This window comes from Megalops cyprinoides, chromosome 4, assembly GCF_013368585.1.
Source record: "Megalops cyprinoides isolate fMegCyp1 chromosome 4, fMegCyp1.pri, whole genome shotgun sequence".
Lineage (NCBI taxonomy): Eukaryota > Metazoa > Chordata > Actinopteri > Elopiformes > Megalopidae > Megalops > Megalops cyprinoides.
In genome coordinates this window covers 21,004,820-21,024,044 of record NC_050586.1, presented here as the reverse complement: position 1 = coordinate 21,024,044, position 19,225 = coordinate 21,004,820, and the positions used below count along the sequence as shown (strand labels likewise).

The following is a 19,225-nucleotide window of genomic DNA, read 5'->3' as shown; positions in this document are numbered from 1 at the left end:
CACACTGCACACACACATACACACACATACACATGGCACACACACATACACACATACACACTGCACACACACATACACACTGCACACACACATACACACACACATACACACATACACACTGCACACACACATACACACACGCACACACACATACACACTGCACACACACATACACACTGCACACACACATACACACACACATACACACATACACACTGCACACACACATACACACACGCACACACACATACACACTGCACACACACATACACACACATACACACACACATACACACATACACACATACACACATACACACTGCACACACACATACACACACACATACACACTGCACACACACACATACACACTGCACACACACATACACACACATACACATGGCACACACACATACACACACGTACACACACATACTCACACACACACATACACACATGCACGCACACACACACATACACACACGCACACACACATACACACTGCACACACACATACACACACATACACATGGCACACACACATACACACACATACACGTGGCACACACACATACACATACACACCGCACACACACATACACACTGCACACACACATACACACATGCACACATACACGCTGCACACTCACATACACACTGCACACACACACACAAACATGCATGTCATACACACACACACACACACACACACACACACATGCATGTCATACACACACACACACACACACACACACATACACACTGCACACACACATACACACACGCACACACTGCACACACATATATACACACGCGCACACACATCATACCCAAAAACACTCACAGACAAACACACTTACACACACATAACTCACCCACATGCACACAAACATACATACAAAACAGATACGCAAAAATATGCACACAGACAGACACACACATACATACACACGCATATACACTTTAGCTTATTTCTACTTACTGGTCCTGGTCACTGTTACATTGAGAGTAGTGAGAGAAACAGAAAACAGAGGGTAGGTTAGTGCCTTGAAAGACCCAGCCATTGCATAAGCATTTAAGGGTTAATAATGTAATACAACTCTCATATCCAGTGGACACCTTTGCATACAGACTATGGTCTTACTTTCAAAACCATAGACTTATAGACAAAATATTTTTCCCATCATTTAGGCGTATTGTGTTAGTGCCGTGTGTGTTTCTTGACAGATTGCTTAATACTGTACTAATGTGAGACAAATTTCCTCCAATGCCCTTCAGTTTTCAATACCTTATTTTCAACAGCACTGGAAGGTTGAGTAAATTCCAGATAAATCAGTGGCTGCTGTTCTTGGTATTTATGGATTAATCTACCTGAGAGGCATTCCCCATTAAGAGTTACAATGTAATTTGCGTCTGTACCAAGCTGCGTGCGCAGCACCATCAGCATTCTGGCAAACGTATACAGAACGATGTCCTGAAGCTCAAGTGCTGAAATGCGGGGCACATTGGAGCCAGTTATTCTGTGTGTGTGTGTGTGTGTGTGTGTGTGTGTGCTGTATGGCCAAACATCCATAAACGCACTTCTTTCAAAGTGTATAACATAGGTGTGTAAATTATAAAGAGGTACTTATAGCTATATTTGTCCACAGTTTTGTACATAATACAATACAGTCAACAAAACATGCATACCAGCATTCAATAAAAAAGCAAATATACAAGCTGCAGGTACTAAAATTAATTTATTCAAACTATATAAACTGTGAAATAAAATTTTTATCATCAATAATTATGTGTCATCACAGCTTGTTAAAGTCTCATTTATGTCATTTACATGCAGCATATTTCAAGCTGGCATGGCTTATAAAGCCTATGGAGCTGTGTGCACAATTGTGTAGGGATGGGTAATTAATTGTCCACAAAATGGAGTAACAAAATTCTATCATTCTGACCCAAAAAGGGGTAAAACAGAAGGGGTTGGCTTTTGCAGCTATTTTTAATAATGCATGCATGAGAGGGTTAATCACTACAGCGCACAACCATCCCCCCACTCCTCGCTCTTACTTGGCAAGCGCACCAATTTGCCTGTCATTCTGTACCCAGCGGCCCGAGCTCCGGCCCATAACCGTGTCCGTCATGGCTGCACCGGGAGAACCTAAGGTGGCCAGACAAACAGGCACAATTACTTGCAAAGCTAAGATACAATAAGGCAGTGAAGTGTCCACAAGAATAACAACTTGGAAAAACACATTTTATAATGAACTCCTCACAGAAATTACATTATGCGCCAGTATATGCCAGTGTAGCACAGTGGTATGGAAATGGGCTTGTAACCAAAAGGCTGCTAGTTCAATTCCCCACTGGGCATACTGCTGTTGTACCTTTGGGCAAGTTACTTAACCCAGGATTGCCTCAGTAAATATCCAGATGTATAAATGGATAAAATGTGAAACTGTAACCTATGTAAGTCGCTGTGGATAAGAACATCTGCTAAATGCCAACAATGTAATGTAATGTAAAAGACACTTCATTGATCCACATCGTCCAGGATGTGCAGGCTCAAACTCTGTGACATTGTAAGAATTATCTTTCCCTTGTGTCCATGAAACAAAACACTGCAAATCTATAAACCACAAAAACTTGTAACTGTGTGTGGGGTGTGCTTGGCAAGCTTCACTGAGGCAGAAACATTGCATTGTGTTTGAGCATACTGAGAACATTTATGGAACATCAACTACAGTAATCAAAGAACACTTTCAAATGCAGAACATTTTAATTGTTGTTGTTGGAGGATTCTTTGATTTTTTTTCTTCATGAACGGTACCCAATCTTTCTCTGGCTTTTGCTGTTTTGCTCATTTTGAGTTTTGTGAATGTTTTTGTCATCCTGTTTTTGTCTCCTCACTGCACCTCACCACATTCTTCGCCAAATGTAACAATGCCACAGCAGCAGGTAATCATGCATGGATAAGGCTGAGGTCATTTCACATATTTGTGTTTGGGAATTGCAATTAGTCTTCAAACATCTGCAAAAAATAAATGATAAACAGACAGTCACTCACTGCAACAACTGACCTTTCCTCACATTCCTGCTGAGATGCTGCTGTTTACTTTTCGTGATGTAAATGATGTATAAGTGAAGATGCATCACAGATATTGGCCACAATGATATTCAACTTCCATTATGTTTTCTATATTAAAATCATTTAATGAAACAAATCACACTCAGGTTCTACCTTTGCTTTTGAAGGCAATGCGGAAGGCAACCTCAAAATGTATATATCAATATACCATGAATATCGATAATATAGAACGGTGGTAGTGAGACATTCTTTTACAGGAGGTAAGGGTGGGGGAAGAGAAAGTGACTCACAGTAAGAAAACCGCAAAAGTACAGGTGTGTGAACTTGAACTTTTGTGTTTTGAATGAGTCATGTGATATTCAAACGTTCCAAGGTAGGCTATTATATCTGAAGGGTATTTCCACATGACCCCTCAAGCACATCGAACATATTGTGTCAGCATTAAAAAATTGTAAATTAAATGCTGATGCGCTATCCATTACAAATTTGGCTCATATAGAAAATCATTTTTGCCAGAAACTACTTCTCACTGTCTCTAGCTTGCTTTTTGGTCTCTCCCCCCCAGTGATTCGTACCACCTGCTTAGGCGACACATTTTGCAACAATTACACTTCATCTTCTAGGTAAGGGCCAGCAATGCATCATTTCCAACTGGCTGGTCACCAAATGCTCTTACTGTAATTGTGATGTAAAATACACTGAGTCAGCTTGTCCAATGATAATCAAGAGGTAATAAGCCTGCTGTCTATAGCACAACTTAATGTCCACCCTTTCCAACTCTGAGCCTTTTCCACTCACGTGCAAAGCCGTTAGGCATCAGCTGCCAAGATTTTAGCTTTTTAAGCATTCTTGCACCCACACAAAAGTGGTGAAGATCCAAGCAGTCAGACTTCCACCACTTGACAGTTTCAGCCTAGTACTCAAACCAATCCTGGAAATGATACACACTGCACTGGCAATTTCAAGACAAGCGGAGGAAAGCGGCATGAAAGTGAAGCAAAAAGGCAACCCAGTTATGAGAGCCTCACTGCATCCCCACTGTGGCGTCAGGTCAAAAAAGAAAAGGCACAAGCTAACATAAAGGCAGCAAAAAGAGGAGGAGAGCTGTGATCTTACCTGAGGCAGGTGCGTGCTGCAGCGAGATTTGAGCTTAAGAGCACAGGGGGTGGAGCTCTGAAGGGACACACCTCCAGACAGAGCTGAGGACGGTTTCTCAACAGGGTGCAGAGCAGGTACCGGGGCTGTCCACGAGAGCGGTCCGACACGGCTCAGACCTCAGCTCGCCGGACTCTGTCCCCAGGAATATCTTGTTCTCTTCAGCCTGTACCCGCTGTTTATTCAGACAGCATCAGAGAGCTCTGCGAAGTGACGGGGAAGAAAGAGGGGAGAAGAATGGGAGAAGGAGTGGAAAAAAAGGAAAATCAATAAATCTCATCTGTCTCCGGTTCGCTGCAAGCAATCGCACTTGGACGGGCACTGCAGAGCCTGGCTAAGAAGGGAGATAGAGAAGGAGGGAAAGAGATGTGGGAGGGGGGAAAGCGACGTGATGCTGATAGAGACGTACAGCATCAATTCCTGTATCACAGCAGCAGGATGTTGTTCTCTTCGTGACGCTCCCAGCCCTCCCTGGTTTCTGCGCGAGCCCCACTGGGAGCCATACGTCCTAGTCTATACATGATGGCCTCTCATCAGCATTCCCCTCACTGCACAAAATGAATCAGCCTTTTATCCATAAGACAGCTAGCTATGCGGTGGTAGCGAGGAAGCAAGCGGAAGAGATCTGCACCTGTTAGCCGCAGCTAGCTGCAAGCAGAATGTCTCCTTAAGAAAACATTATCGGCTAATGCAGTCTCATCCACAAGAGTCCCAATCTTTTGTCACTGCACCAGCACGATAACATTTACTTATCATTAATCAAATATTTCCTCAAGTAATAACACATCACATACTTACATAAAGACATAAATGTAACCCTGAAGAAAACTCAGCTCACAATTAAGTAGTAAAATTCTAAAGTTTGGCCATGAAATTCACCATAATTATTTTTACAGCTTACATCTAGACAATGAAAGACACATTCTTATAAAAATTTGTGGCAAAAAAGTTATTTCATAGCCCTAAATCAAAACTTCTCTTCTGCTCTGTGAAAAAGGAGGAGTCAACTACATAATGTCATATTCTCACAGAGTGATAGTCGGTCCTTTACGGTAGGGAAGAGCCTGAATGCCCGCTGACATTTCCTTAGTGCTCTTTAAAATGCCAAAGAGCCTGATGATGGAGTGAGAGGCAGTGACCTGACAGTGGTGTAAGACACAGGGCCACTTCAAGACAACCTGCTGGGAGGGAGGACAGAGGAGGAAGGGGGCGCAAGGTGCTCAGAGTTCGATGTGCCCTTACACCACTGTCACTATTACCCACTTGCGTTGCCTCGGCAGCCAACATGCAGTTTCATACGGCATATCGATTTTTCTGAGACCAATTAAAAACCAGTGCCTCTTGAGGGTAAAATCTATGCCCTGAGCTCTGAGAGTTACTCCACAGTGTGGCTACACTTAATACGTACAGTGCTCCCTTCTCTTAAAAATTCGCACAGTCAAAAGGCAGAGAAAAGAGGGCAGGTGGTATGTCTTACACAGAGGAAATTAGAAAACCGATGCTTTATTGATGCTGTAAGGATCGTTAGGTCGTTTTACGGCTACGTCATGGAATTGGGAGGTGGGGGGTGGGGGGCTGGCCGAGAGCTGGATCAGCTCTTCCCCTAAGATGACACAAATAAAGAGCGGCAAGGTAAAGAAGGACAGATCCCCACAGACGTTTTGGTATTACTGATTAACACAATACTCATGCATAACTTCTGTAATGTCACAGCAACACAAACAGAACATTACCTCCATGTTTCTGGATTTAGCGGGACACAGACCAATGGAATAGGAACCTGAACTGGACAGCATGCACAGGTTATATTCATCCATACCGCCCACAAAAAAAAGCAGGAGGAAGGACTTGAAGGAGAAATTCAAAATCCTCTCTTTGACTGGCAAAGCCCTGTCAAGCTATTTCTTCTTAAGCTTGAAGCTAACTCATGTGGATGAGCTCTCTGGCATTTTAATATGTATCACACTAAGCAGGTAACATTTAATGACATTTTGACAACTGCTCTATACACATGCAGTTTCCTGCTTTTATAGACCGTCTCTCCAGCTGTGCTATTTTTACATTTAAGGCTTTGATTTGCAAAAAAAGAAGAGTTAAACATGACTGCATTCCAGTCTTCATCATGAAAATTTTCAAGTAGGTTAATGAGATTCTCAGATCAATGCAATTCCCAAGATTCATTTCACTTATTAATCATTCATTGCACTCCAATGCTGTGACTTGGAGTTTTGAAACTCTGAAACTGTTCCTACACGAAACACATCTTGCAGCAGCTGTCCAGCTTAAACACCTGCTGTCCACTTAGGGGCACAGCTGTGCTGTCCTGGCCAATCACAGCTGACCAAAACCCCCTGCTGCTGGTCCCTTTGGGGCAGGTGAAAAAAATTACAAATGGAATCACCAAATAGCCAATCCCATTCAGGTGACAAATGACAGATCAATGTAGGTCTTTTCCAAGGGCTAACAGCCTCACCAGTATTGAATGACACCGCCCCCCCAACCCCCCATCCCCAGTGACAGCAGTTAGGCAGAGGCTGAGTGACATCCCTTCTGCAATGTTCACCTACAATATTAAATAACACTTCAACATTGGGTAGATGAGGGGAGAGTTATATCCACAGGAAAATGGCAAACAATATGATGAATAGCATTGCTCCCACGTATGTGAAGGTGCCCAGCACACAATCTCCCAGCCTACACCCCACTCTGCAAAATTAGTAGAAGCCTGCATCAGTTCAGTTACTGTTACCTGTACCTGTTACCTCCAAGAGGTTGCAGACCTACAAAAAAGCTGTGATGTCAAAGCTATAATGAAAATGCTTCATGACCAAGTTTTTCCTGGATCAATGCAGCTGGCTCCCGTGTTGGAAATCCAGATTGCTGAGTTCACCACTTCATTACACTACAAAACCTTTAATTACAAAGTAGAAACTGAACTAAGATGAAGATTGCGTTTGCGTTGGCGTTTTTAATCACAGTTAACAGTGAGGGCTTGATGCTGTAAATACAAATAAAGGCAACATTCATTACTTCATGTGGAGAAAACGGTATGTCACGGTCCTTCTCAGGCCAGGAAACATAAGGGAGAGATAGGACCACAAGAGGACTTCTAAGAATCAGACGGCTCTCACCAGGGACAGTGATGTTGGCTCCATCTTACTGGGCCACTTGATCTGCCACTCAACCATTGGTCTGTGAGGCAAAGGAAATGCCATCCTGCCTGAGGAGCGGTGTAAGGAGGCATAGTAGAAAGGTGGCACAGGTATGTGCACCTGAGTCAGGACTGCAGGGACTTCACAGACTAAAGGGAGGATGGCAAGTCATAAGGTCCTGAGATACTGAAACACACAAACACTTGCAGGCTCAGACACATAAACACGCACACATGCACATACACAGGCAAACACATTTGCACAATCGAGATATGGAGATACAGACATACAGATCCACGCAACTGCTCTCCTTACTGTTTACCGCTATATCAGTACATTTTAAATGTGAGCTTATCTGATCTGGAACATGTAACATTCATCATGTAATATCATTCATCATGAACATGTAAAAACATGTTTATCAACCTCTCAATATTAACAAAACCAAAGTTCTTGTGTTGTAATGTCCAGGCCATGGATGGGAATGGAGCTGTCCGCTCAGCACCACCTGAGGCAGTGAGCGTTTCAGTACTTCGGACAGCGACAGCCCCCTCAATCACTGCACCAGCTTTGTGACATCATTACGGCGCACCTGCGGCCCGACAGCTCATCATCCCTCTCTGTTAAAAGCCCGAAGGCGCAAGCAGACAGGCCAGAGTCCAAAGCAGCTCTCGTATGTGACTGCTGACTCTGTTACGTTTGTGAATTTAGTGTAATTGCAATTATCTCTTAAATCAATTGACTTTATTTATTTATTTAAAAAATTAATCTATTTTTCTAGGGACAATTCCAAATTTTTCAAAAAGTCTCCCAGATTTGCAATCAGGAAGTGCACCATTACATAGAGGCATACTTCAGTCACTGCATAAAGAGGGATCCACTACCTGGCCCTAACCCACCTAATATATTCCTCCAAAATATATACATAAGTGTTGTCTTTTCTTTCACAAAATTGCCTCCTGAGCCCCTCCAGGATTGGAATGAATGCCAGTCATTTAACTGAAACAGCCCTTCCCTTTTTGCCCTCCACATGGCACAGTGTCACCATCCATGTTGATCATCCTCCATAAAATGTCTGTTGTCCTTGATACAGTGGACCATACTCCTGTCTACGCTCATGGAACTGGGGATTTGAGGCACCATCATGTCCTGGTATTCCACCTCCACCCTGCTCTCAGGTCTCCTGGAAAGGTTTCATGTCTGCCCCCCCCAAACCTCTCATTACAGGTGTACCACATGGCTCAATCCTTGGTTCATCAACTTCTCCTTCTACACCTGTCAGTCCCTCCCATCTGGGGCTCCTGGGCAAAGACAAACTTTTTCTTAGCATGCCCCCCCCCCCAAGTGTGAAACTAAGCTAACCCCATTCAGAACAGCAGACTCACTCAACTTTTTCTCACAACTACTAAAGACTTATCTTTTCAACCTGCACCTGAATTTATTGAGATTGGATCGGCCCAAATCTGACAGCTGTATTGAGGCCTGAGGCAAATGTACCTACGTACATTTTTTAGTTGTTCTAAAATCTGGCACCTAATTATTATAATTCAGGTTTATTTTGGAGTTGTTACACTGAGGGATTTGTCTTTTAATTTAACATAGATAGCTCTATGCTGTCTTTTAGGTCACAGTCCCCTCCAGGATATATTGTACTTGCTCATTTGCAATATGTATTGTGCAGTTTATGTTCTAATATTCTTTGCCCTGGAAAAAAATGTGTCTGCCAATCTCTTAAAGTAATATTCAGACATATTATAAAGTAGAAAGGCTCACTAGTGAGTAAGTTGACCTGTTGCTGATACAAGACTGATTCGTTAATCAGGAATGCCTCCCTTCCTGTGTTACCTTGAAAGCAAATCTTTGTGTTTTCAAGGTGTTTAAAAAAGACCATTTGGACACAGACACATGTCTCAGTCCACATCCTCTCCCTGGACTGACAGAATGTGAAAATAATTTTAAAAAAACAAGAATATCATTTTCTTTTGTTTTTGCTTGTGTCTGGTTCGGCACACAAGGATGTATTTTCTCAGCCGGCAAGCACTTTTTGATTCTCTGCGCTACTCAAATGAGTCCTCCCCAAAGTCTGTACAAATCTTCATCATTTTTACCTTCAAGCCTGCTGCAGTTTAGGAGTGGAATAAATTAAGGCAGACACTGCAGCCTGATGTATTTATCTCTGCCTGTCATTAAGCCTCAGCTCAAACCTGTTTTAACACACCTCTGTAACTGTTATGCCTATCCATGTCAATGGGCCCCTTTTGGACACAATTCTCCACATGAGACCACTCTGTCTTTATTTATGTTGTACACATTATTTGTTGGAACTGCTGCAACATCTTCTTATCTTGTTTGTTTTAGACAACACCCGAATAGCATGCAAATCACTGTTATTCAGTCAGATCTTCATTTTACTTTCATCTTATTTTCTTCCAACAGTATAAACAACTGATAAGCATAAATTGCTTAAGATTTTAAGGGATTTTCAATTCTGTTTGTTTGTTCGAATTAATATGCTTTTGTGACAAGCTATGTGATTCCCTGGCCAACCCATATTAACTTCTCAACCAGCCAGTGAAATATGACTTTTATCATCACATTTACTCATCATTTTTTACATTTGCAAAAAGCCATGTGCTTATTGAAACTAGCTAGTTATATTATTAAGCACATGACTTTTCGCAAATGTAAAAAATGATGAATCAATGAATGAATCAATGAATCAGAAATCAATGGCTTGCATATTAAATCAATTCAGCAGCCTCCCTAAAAGCCCGAATAGATGACTAATTTCTGCCATAAAGACAGACACACAGTCAGCCCTCCAGAACTTGCATGGCATTGCCTCTCCTAACCCTGAGCAACTAGCTACTGTACTGCTACCATTACTTTACATTACATTACATTACGTCATTTAGCAGACGCTTTTACCCAGAGCGACTTCCAAATAAATGCATAAGTGCAAGATAGATAGATAGATAGATGCACTGGTTTGTTCTGAAGAAAGGCTTATATTGCAATATACACAAATGATTCATCAGTGCTTATAATCAGTAGAAAGCACTACTATATATGTCAGATCCTGTGTCTCGGGCTTCTGATCACTTGTCATTTCTCCATATCGCTGTAAAACTCATGTGTTTGCATTCTCGCTGCAGAGGAAAGGAAGTGTTCTTCAGGGTGGGTCCTGCACACCTCCTACGGAGAGCACATCCTGCAGGGGGGCCGACTCTCTGGGAATCGCTGCAGCAGATCAGAAGTCTGTTCATGCTCGTGAATGAACTCAGAATCGGCCCACCTCTCTCCCACACTAATTCTCTCTGCTAGGGTCTCGAGTGACTCTTATCAACCTTAACATGCATCACCCTTTAATCGCCAGCCTGCTGGAAACATCGCCAGTCTTGCAGAACACCAAGCACAGACGTCACAGTGTGTCACTCGGGCTCCCCAGGTACAAAGCCACCCCCCCCCCCTTCCACCACATGCAGCTTGTACCATCAAACGATCCTCTTCCCTGTCGGACCCGAACGTAAAGGCTGGCTGATTCATGTCACCGCTCTCCACCACCCAGCACAGATATTAAGAAGGACTGTGGGAGAAGCAGACAACCAGTTTACCACTAACAACGAGTTTACCCCCATGACCAAGGTGTCAGTGCATAAACCTGCAGATGTGAGAGGTGAAATGCTGGTCTGAAGCACCGTCTGCAGCGACAGCTCCTGCTTGCTCAGTGTGCGCAGTAATGCAGAGTGACCCCATGTTGGAAAGGACAAAGCCAGCTGTCATCCGGCGTATGAATGTGCACGTCTCAGCCGAGGGATGCTGATAACAGCAAGCAACGTCTTAGAATTCTGTGACAGACAGGCTTAATGGCAGGCCCATGGTGAAACAGTCCAAAAACATAAGGAGTAATCAACAAACTGGAGGAAAGTGTATCAGTGCTGATGGGGTAAAGGGACGTATAAATAAAAAGGATAAGTGCCTGCGGGCCAGAATCGATTGGTGCGCAAGCCCCAACTGAGTCAGCGCAGACAAGTCTGACTGAACGTACTGGCGGTGGGAGGGGGAGACAGAGGCTCGAGATGTTTTTCCCCTCAGGATGGGAGACGGCTGGTCTGTGGCAAGGTTAGGGGGCTAGCCGAAATCAGAGGCACCACACCAGCGCCGTCCCCGAGCGAGAAAACACCCCTCTGCTTTCTAAACGGTCCACGTCCCCCAGGTCTGGCCCCCCGTCGCAGCTGGCCCGCGTTGCTCCGCAGACGTGTCGGTTATTTATTCATGTACACACTAGCTCACGGAGGGAGCGCGGCAGGCGGAGCGAAAGAGGGGAAGCGGAGAGATGAAACAGCCAGGGGAGACGGAAGCGCCCTTCCCCTCGCCGGGCACCAGCCCCGTGCCAAGGCGACCAGGGGGGAGAAGTTGCTTGATGCGAGGGGCCAGGAGTGGGCGTGACTCGGGCTGAACCTGGCAGAAACGGTTCCCCCCTTTTTCCGACGGTACAAAAAGCGCTCGCGGGACCATCTGCCCCGGCCATCTGCCGAGAGCGAGGCGCCCTCTCGGCGCTCAGCGGAGGCTCCCACGGGAGAATCGGGGGAGCTGCCGCTTTTGAGAGACGCTGATCCGGCTCAGCTGGAAAAAAAAGGAAGTCCCCCCCGGGGGGCCGAAAGAGCCCAGCATTGTCACTCTCACTCACTCGCTCCTCTTTCTTTCCGGCTCATTTCATTCATCTGGAGCATGCTCCGTGCTCCTCTACAACCTCTGCGAGTTGTACGCGCCCTGTCTACGCTGCAGCCACGGCAATGCAGCAAAGGGTGCAAACGTCTCCCCAGCCGTCAGCTATCAGATCTACCTGCCCTGCCCCAGCGAGGACTCTCGTCCATTTTCTTCCCCCGGCACTTATGATCGGACCCCTTATCGCATCCTGAAACGAGATAAGCTGAGCGATAAAGCCTGTCGGACGGCCGAATCGTTTGTTCCGGCTCAGCAGGCACACGCTGAGCCACACCGGCATTAATCACACCACTCCGCTGCCACTGTCACCGCTGTCACAGAGCTCTATTATTACCCTCCCATTCTGATCTACTGCCATTGATCTGCCTTTTTGTCTGCAGGGGGAGGGGGCAGGGGGGGAGTTGGTTCTTTTTCTTTTTACACTATTTATATACAGCGGGTCATTTCCGTCCAAGGGAAAGTGCCATGAATCTCTCTCCTGTCCAAGTGCAGGAAGCGTCTAGGCTCTGTCCTTGTGAGCTGGCACCGCTCGGCTGGCTGCTATCGGACACCACCTCCGGTCCCCGCTCTGAGCGCAGATGGTCTCCCACAACACCCCCGTGTGCCTCTAATTGACTTCTGTTTGCAAACAAAGAGCCACAGCTAGGAGAGCGGTGGTGTCGCATGCGGGAGCACTGCTGCGCTGCGCCTCTCTTTCTCCCCATTTGTTTTGGCTGCTTGGCACCCCTTCCGAATGAACCTGAAGTGTGCGGCAAACTGAATCTGCTGCCAGCTTTGACTCACTGCAGTCTGACGGGCGCCCCACGGCTGAGCCAGCCAAATTTGGCCAAGGACCGGGGTGGCATCCATCAGAACCAGGTTGCCACTATGTCTCAGCGCTTACCATGTCGTTGTGGGGTTGCTGCTCCTGTACATGTGGAGGATTAGGACAGGAGCCAGCAGCCACAGAGCAGCAGGGCGGTGCCAATCTGCATGTTTATATCTCTTATGCGATGGATGTAAAAAGCCAAATACATCAACATTATAGATAAACCCAGTGGAAATCACATTGACAAGGAAAATATGTTACATTAATTATGAATAGAGGGAGGCTTGGGGTCACATCCTCCTTCTGAACTCCAACATTCACACACACACAGTCACAAAAATGCTCACAGACATGCACACACAGACAGACAGACACACACACACGTATTTCCACACTCATGAAGACACACACACAAACAGGCACAGTTGTAGTATTTTCTTTACCATGTTTTCTGTAAGACAGGAATGTGATTAGCCAAGAGCTCTGCAAAAAAACTGGGAGGAGTATTACATACACTGCCATAATCAGCTCAAGCTGTCAGAATTGGGAGGCAGTAACATGATCCCAGCTCAAGGTTAAAGCCTTTCATGGAGACCTGCTGATAGTTTCACAAATTAACATGCGGGAGAGGGGAGAGAGACCTAAAACACTTGCAGTGCAAGCTGAATTTGAAAAAAAAAAAAAAAATCATTCGTATCTTTGCAGACTGTGACCATAGAAACAGAGATGTGAAGAGGGAAAGGGATATAGGTTAATATAGATCAGCCTCTCTGAATGATGCACAAGAGACAAAGCTTCTCACAATTTCAATGCTCACATCAGGAATTTCTATAACAAAGCCTCCCTGAACTCTAATATATAATGTACTGAAAACAGCCTTAACATAACCTTTTAGGCCTTTTCAGTTTTTACTGGATGGAGAAGGTCTTGTAATCAGGACAGCATCTTTGTGCAGTTATGATACAGGATTCCTTTAACTACCAACATGTTTTCTTGATCCACATTGTATCTGATACACAGTCTCAGTTCAAGGCTTCTCGCTGGCACACAAGGTGCATCCTGACACGTAGACTCCACCCAACCCTAGTGCCATGACTCCCTGACGCCAGTGCCTCCCCTGCCTTGTTGCCATGGCTTTACCCATACATGGAAGTCGCAGTCCGCCCTGACCCCACTCTGATGCCCTGGCTCCTCCTAGATACTCTGTTCCTCATAGCCTGCAAAGAGTAACACTCATACAGAGGAAGGTTTCACATTGTACAGATCATTGTAGAACAGGAACTGCATTGCCAATCAATCAGGCTCCCTTTCCACCATAAAAGAACACGGTGCTGCCTTTTTGAACCAGCTAACACCTCTAGATTGGAAACTTCCTTTCCAGAAGCATATGCAGTAAGTATGAATACAATGAAATAACTCCTAGAATGGAAAATGGTCACATTACCAAGGCATACATGTATGTGTGGAGTCTCATGTGTTCAACAGTAAAAACCACACAGATGCTGGAGAATATGTCCATCTGCCTGTAATCCTGAAGTCTTAAATTATGCAAAGATGCTGTTGAAAAAAGGGTGTGGAGCAGTTAACTGGCTACTGCTTCTTCCTCCCCCATCTCTCTAATCCTATACCTTACACTCCATCTTTAATTGTACAGTACTCAAAGCCCATCCCTCTATTCTCTCTCTTTCACTGAAACGCACAACGTCCACCCTCTGTCTTATCCATCTCTGCCTCGTCCGCTGTCATTCCCTCTCCCTCCTTTCCCTCCTTGGCTCTCCCTTCGTCTGTGCTTGCTGCCTCTTTCCCTCGCTCTCTCGCTCTGCAGTGCCAGGAGGCTACGGTAGTGCAAGGCAGAGGGTGCTGGCCAATCACCGCGTGCTCTGCGCACACACAGAAAGGCAGCCGCGAGTACGACAGGAGCTCCATTCAGGCTCGCGGAGCTGGCGAGACTCGCTGCTGGCAAGCTCCAAGCCCAGGGGAAAGGGAGGGCCTGCGTTCTCCCCCTCCGACTGCCACTTTCCCCCATCACAGCCCCAGGTGTGGAACTGAGTGACCGTAAAAAAAGAGGACCAGGTGCGGTCTCAGCTCACCTGGAGCTCCGGTTCTCGGCAGCACCTCTGCGGAGGGCTGCCTTGAGAGGACGCCCGCCTGAGCTCCAGAGGTGTCACACACCATTTTGTTGCACTGGAGGCTGCCAGGAGCCGCCCGTGGCCCCTCCGGTTCCTTGAGCTGGCCAAAGTTGCCCATCAGAAGCATTGTACACCCCTCCCACACTAACCCCCAATCCAGACCTGTTAAGTCTTGTCACCCGTCTTACAGCTAACGCAAACCCAGCAGCAAAAACACAGTGAAGCATCTCCAGCCCCTCCTTTACACACAGGATTTTTTGTGCATGGAAGTGGGGGGCATTGTGGTGCAGAGACCAATGAGCCAAAACGCTCCCATACTTCCAACTACATCAATCATTCATCAATTAATGAACTGACACATCAATTAAAGGATATATTTCATAATAGACTGGCAGCCTAATGCAGCAACTTTTCACCCCACATCAGACCCGTTTGCCCAGGAGAGCATATTGTCACAAAATATATTAACAGTTGTCATACTATGAGACGTTTAACTGTCAAACCGTACATGTTCTTGAGGCTTTCTCTGGCATTTGCACACACGTGAGCGTGAAAGCGCGTATACAAATGATTTTAACGGTCACATAAATGGGGTTAAATTTATTTTTCAGAATATTCTTAATTCTGATATGGAAAACAACGTGAAATTTCAAGCTTCAAATAAAAAATGCAACAAATGATACAACTGTTTCATTTGCCATTAGCTGAATATACATATATACATACATTTCAGTCGGTGCAGCAGTCATATCAGTCGACCAGCCCTATTTTAGCGATGGCGAAGATGGTCTTCCATCGAAGCTGCCCGGCACCTTTTCTTATCGTTCCTTCTTCAAAGCATATGGATTTGCCAGCATCGTCCCCACATCTCCCAATCCCCCGAATCGCTGTGCAAAGGCAGTGGTGAATCCACTTACCTGTGATTCAGCTTAATCTTGATGGAAGATGTCAGCAAATGATGCGATCTTGTTCTGCACAGTCGAAGTTATCGGCAGAGGCGTGCATTGCGCATGCAACAACTATCACACAAGCCAGTTGCACCGCGAGGGCGCTCCTGTATTCTTTAAGGTGATAACACCTTCTTGTGCAGCGTTCGCCCCTCTGATCTCAGCCTCGGCGCTCGCTCGCGAAGCTCTGAGTGGGCTTCAGAAGGATGGCAAGCCCTTGGTATTCAGGGAAGGAAACCCCTGTATCCATGTAAAAGCAGGAACGCTCGAGTCGACTTTTTTTACAACTACTACTGCTATAATTTCATGTGTAATAATTATAGTTATTAAGGACACTGAGATTATGGTTATTTTATAATTGTCACAAGTAGTTTAATAAATATTCTCAGTTGTAGTAACAGTGGGAATAGTTGTTGCAGTACTATAAGTATCGGTTCCAACGGTAAGAGCAACAGTATTAGCAATATTATTAGGCTTGCGGGGAAGTATCTAGCAGCTAATCGTACAAGCATGAATTTGCTCTTGTCAAAGGCATCATTGAAATGTCTGTGATGGCTCTAAATTCCTATATTTACAATGCATTTGTTTAGGGTTTTTTCTGTTTCTTGCTTCTTTTTTTTCCTCAGAAAAATGGTTTTAAAAAATCTTTATACTCGGGTTTCCATGCAGTCACGTGAAACCGCAAGTGCGACACATTAGAGTTCAATACCTTTTAAAAGCTAGATAAATGCAGTGTAAATTCCGGAGTTGTATACTTGGATAGAAAATAATACTCAAACCAAGTGTTGCCATCCTGTGGCAATTACTGGAACATCGGTTTAATTTTACCCTACTTGCTCCTACACCCTGCGGAATTTAAGACACGATTCATTCACAGCTGAAAAACACAGTAATGTGTAGATGCAGACAAAGAAGCGATGTATTCAGAGTAGGTGATTCAAGAGAATTGTTAAATGTATTTCATGCTTTTAATACTAACTTATTGTGTTATGCCGAAGCTCATTTTCATGTATCTTGTGCTTCATCTCATGTTGTAGGCTACTTTGACGACAGTGTGTTCGTAATTGGTTTCACTGTCGTAACTGTATTTATCATTTTGGTGCTTTGGAGTAAACTGCAAAAATTCTAATTTTTCTGGAAGACTTCAAAATTTGAGCCTTGCCTTTGTGCATGAAGCACTTTTAGGGATCAGAGCATAAGGCCAAAAATCTATAACAAAAGGAACAGACAAGAAAAAAACTGCTTATAGGAGTACATTATTTAATTAGTTTGATTTAAAATAAAATATATTCTGAACCAAACGACGTTTATATTTTATAGCTTTTGTGGTCTTGCGGTGGTGATCGTTTATTGCGTTTGTCAACTGGAAGTGAAAACATGTTACCGTATGTTACCAAGTCGAATTATGAATTATGTTGCCCTGTCATTTTAGTTGTTTCTTGATTATCGACAGGACCAAGCAGATTTTCTTTACTGGACTAAAGTAGCCATCATATTCCATTTGACTGAGCAGAGTAAGTCCCATTTAAACATACCTTCCCCAAAAGAGCAAACAATCTAGTCTCTGGCTTCACTCGTCCTCGAGCCAACGTTATTTCATTGTAAAGCGTATCCCAAGAAGCACCAGTGCCGAGATGACTTTAGTACACCTAAAACTGCCCATTCCTCCAACATATTACTTTCCTAAACAGAAAAAAGCATTAATTCATACTTTTAGAATTACCTTTGAATGGCTGTATGAGTTTCATTTATTCTTCAATAATTTGACTAAAAAGATGTGTATTCTGTTTGCATAAGTCAACATCATGTTTCTTAAACAACTCACAGTAAACGTTTTAGGACAACTTTTGCATACAGCTTTTAGTCATTTAAGAAGCACTTGAATACTCATTTATTTTACTGAACAAGCCAGAACATTCAAAAGCAAGCCTTCCCCTTATCAAATGTACCACACCACAGTCTGAACAACAATACAAGGTTGCTATTCAACAAACAGAAAATCCAGCACACATCTAAAATGCACACCCCAGCAAATGAAGCCTTTAATCTGTCAGGGCATATGGGAACAATACTCAACTTTACCTAAAGCTTTTTCTTATATTTGTTCAACTAATCGCAAATACACTGCATGATGCAGAAAAACACAAAGGCAACAATGTAAAAAAAATTGTAAGCTTGCAATTCACTGTAGTATCGGACATATGGTTTCTAATCGTCAAGGCAGTGGAAAGCTCACCTTAAGACGTTTTAAAACAGCAGGATTTAAGGGGATATTGATTAGATAAAGTGATTTAATGAAATCCATGTGCAGTTTATAGGTGATAACATTTCATTCAATTTGCATTGTGTTGATCATTTTACAAGTTATTTAGGATGATAAAATGAACAGCATCTGTCTTTCATTCTTAGTATGTTGGTCCTAGAAAGAACTAGTTGAGAAATACACAAAAAACAACTGTACAGTCTTTTTTTGGGTAATATGTTTATTAAACAAAGTGGATTAAGAAGATTGTCCATTAAAAGGGTAAGCAAATAACTCCATTTTCAAAAGACACAGAACAAAGTCATCCTACAGTGCATTTTTCACGCACACACTGTGGTACACTAAGCATGCCAGTGTGTATTAACACACACACACACATACACACGCACACACACAATGCTGGCCAATCCTGGCCCAGACCTATACTACAGAGGCACATAGACCAGGATAACACACCACACCACAAGTGCATCCAGTGCACAACTATACCTGGACAACACTATTACTATACACTATTACACTACTGTTAATCGTTCACTCTCTTGTAAAACTGACACCAAGCATTATTGCCACCCTCAACATGAAATACAAATGATGGTACATAAATATAAATTTACCATTAAATTATCATTATGAAAATAAACCATCTAAAATACTGCAGTTGACAGAAAGTACTTAATTCTAGACAGAAAACAGAGAACAAATTGAAGTTTACTAAATTAAGCCAAAACACACTGAGTCTGAAAATTCACATGCTTCTTTGTTAAAAAAAGTGTCTTATCTATGATCAAGCTGGTGTACACACAGCCACAAAACCTGATCTTGATTGTGCATGCCTTCGCAACTGTCATTCAAGTAATGTCCATTGGATTAAATATTAGGACTTGACCTTTGTGTTACACTATAATGACCACTTGTTATAAACATTTACTGCCACTACATCTATTAACATCAGGAGCTAATC

The 19,225-nt window shown here is 43.8% G+C and overlaps 1 protein-coding gene across 3 annotated transcripts in view; it reads right to left on the bottom strand.

Moving 5' to 3' along the window:
* The window catches only part of LOC118776399 (rabphilin-3A-like), a 33,742-nt gene extending 17,567 nt beyond the window's left edge, over positions 1-16,175 (bottom strand). Inside the window, exons 1-4 of one of the 3 annotated variants that reach the window (XM_036526732.1) lie at positions 15,969-16,175; positions 4,196-4,437; positions 2,062-2,152; positions 983-994 (exon numbers count right to left, since the gene is read on the bottom strand). In XM_036526732.1, the coding sequence (XP_036382625.1) occupies positions 983-994; positions 2,062-2,135 (86 nt within the window). In that variant the 5' untranslated portion in view covers positions 2,136-2,152; positions 4,196-4,437; positions 15,969-16,175. Of the gene's footprint in view, positions 1-982; positions 995-2,061; positions 2,153-4,195; positions 4,438-15,777; positions 15,948-15,968 lie in introns of those variants that run through there. The other 2 variants (XM_036526733.1, XM_036526734.1) reach the window with 2 other exon arrangements.
* Between the last annotated feature and the right edge of the window lie 3,050 nt (positions 16,176-19,225).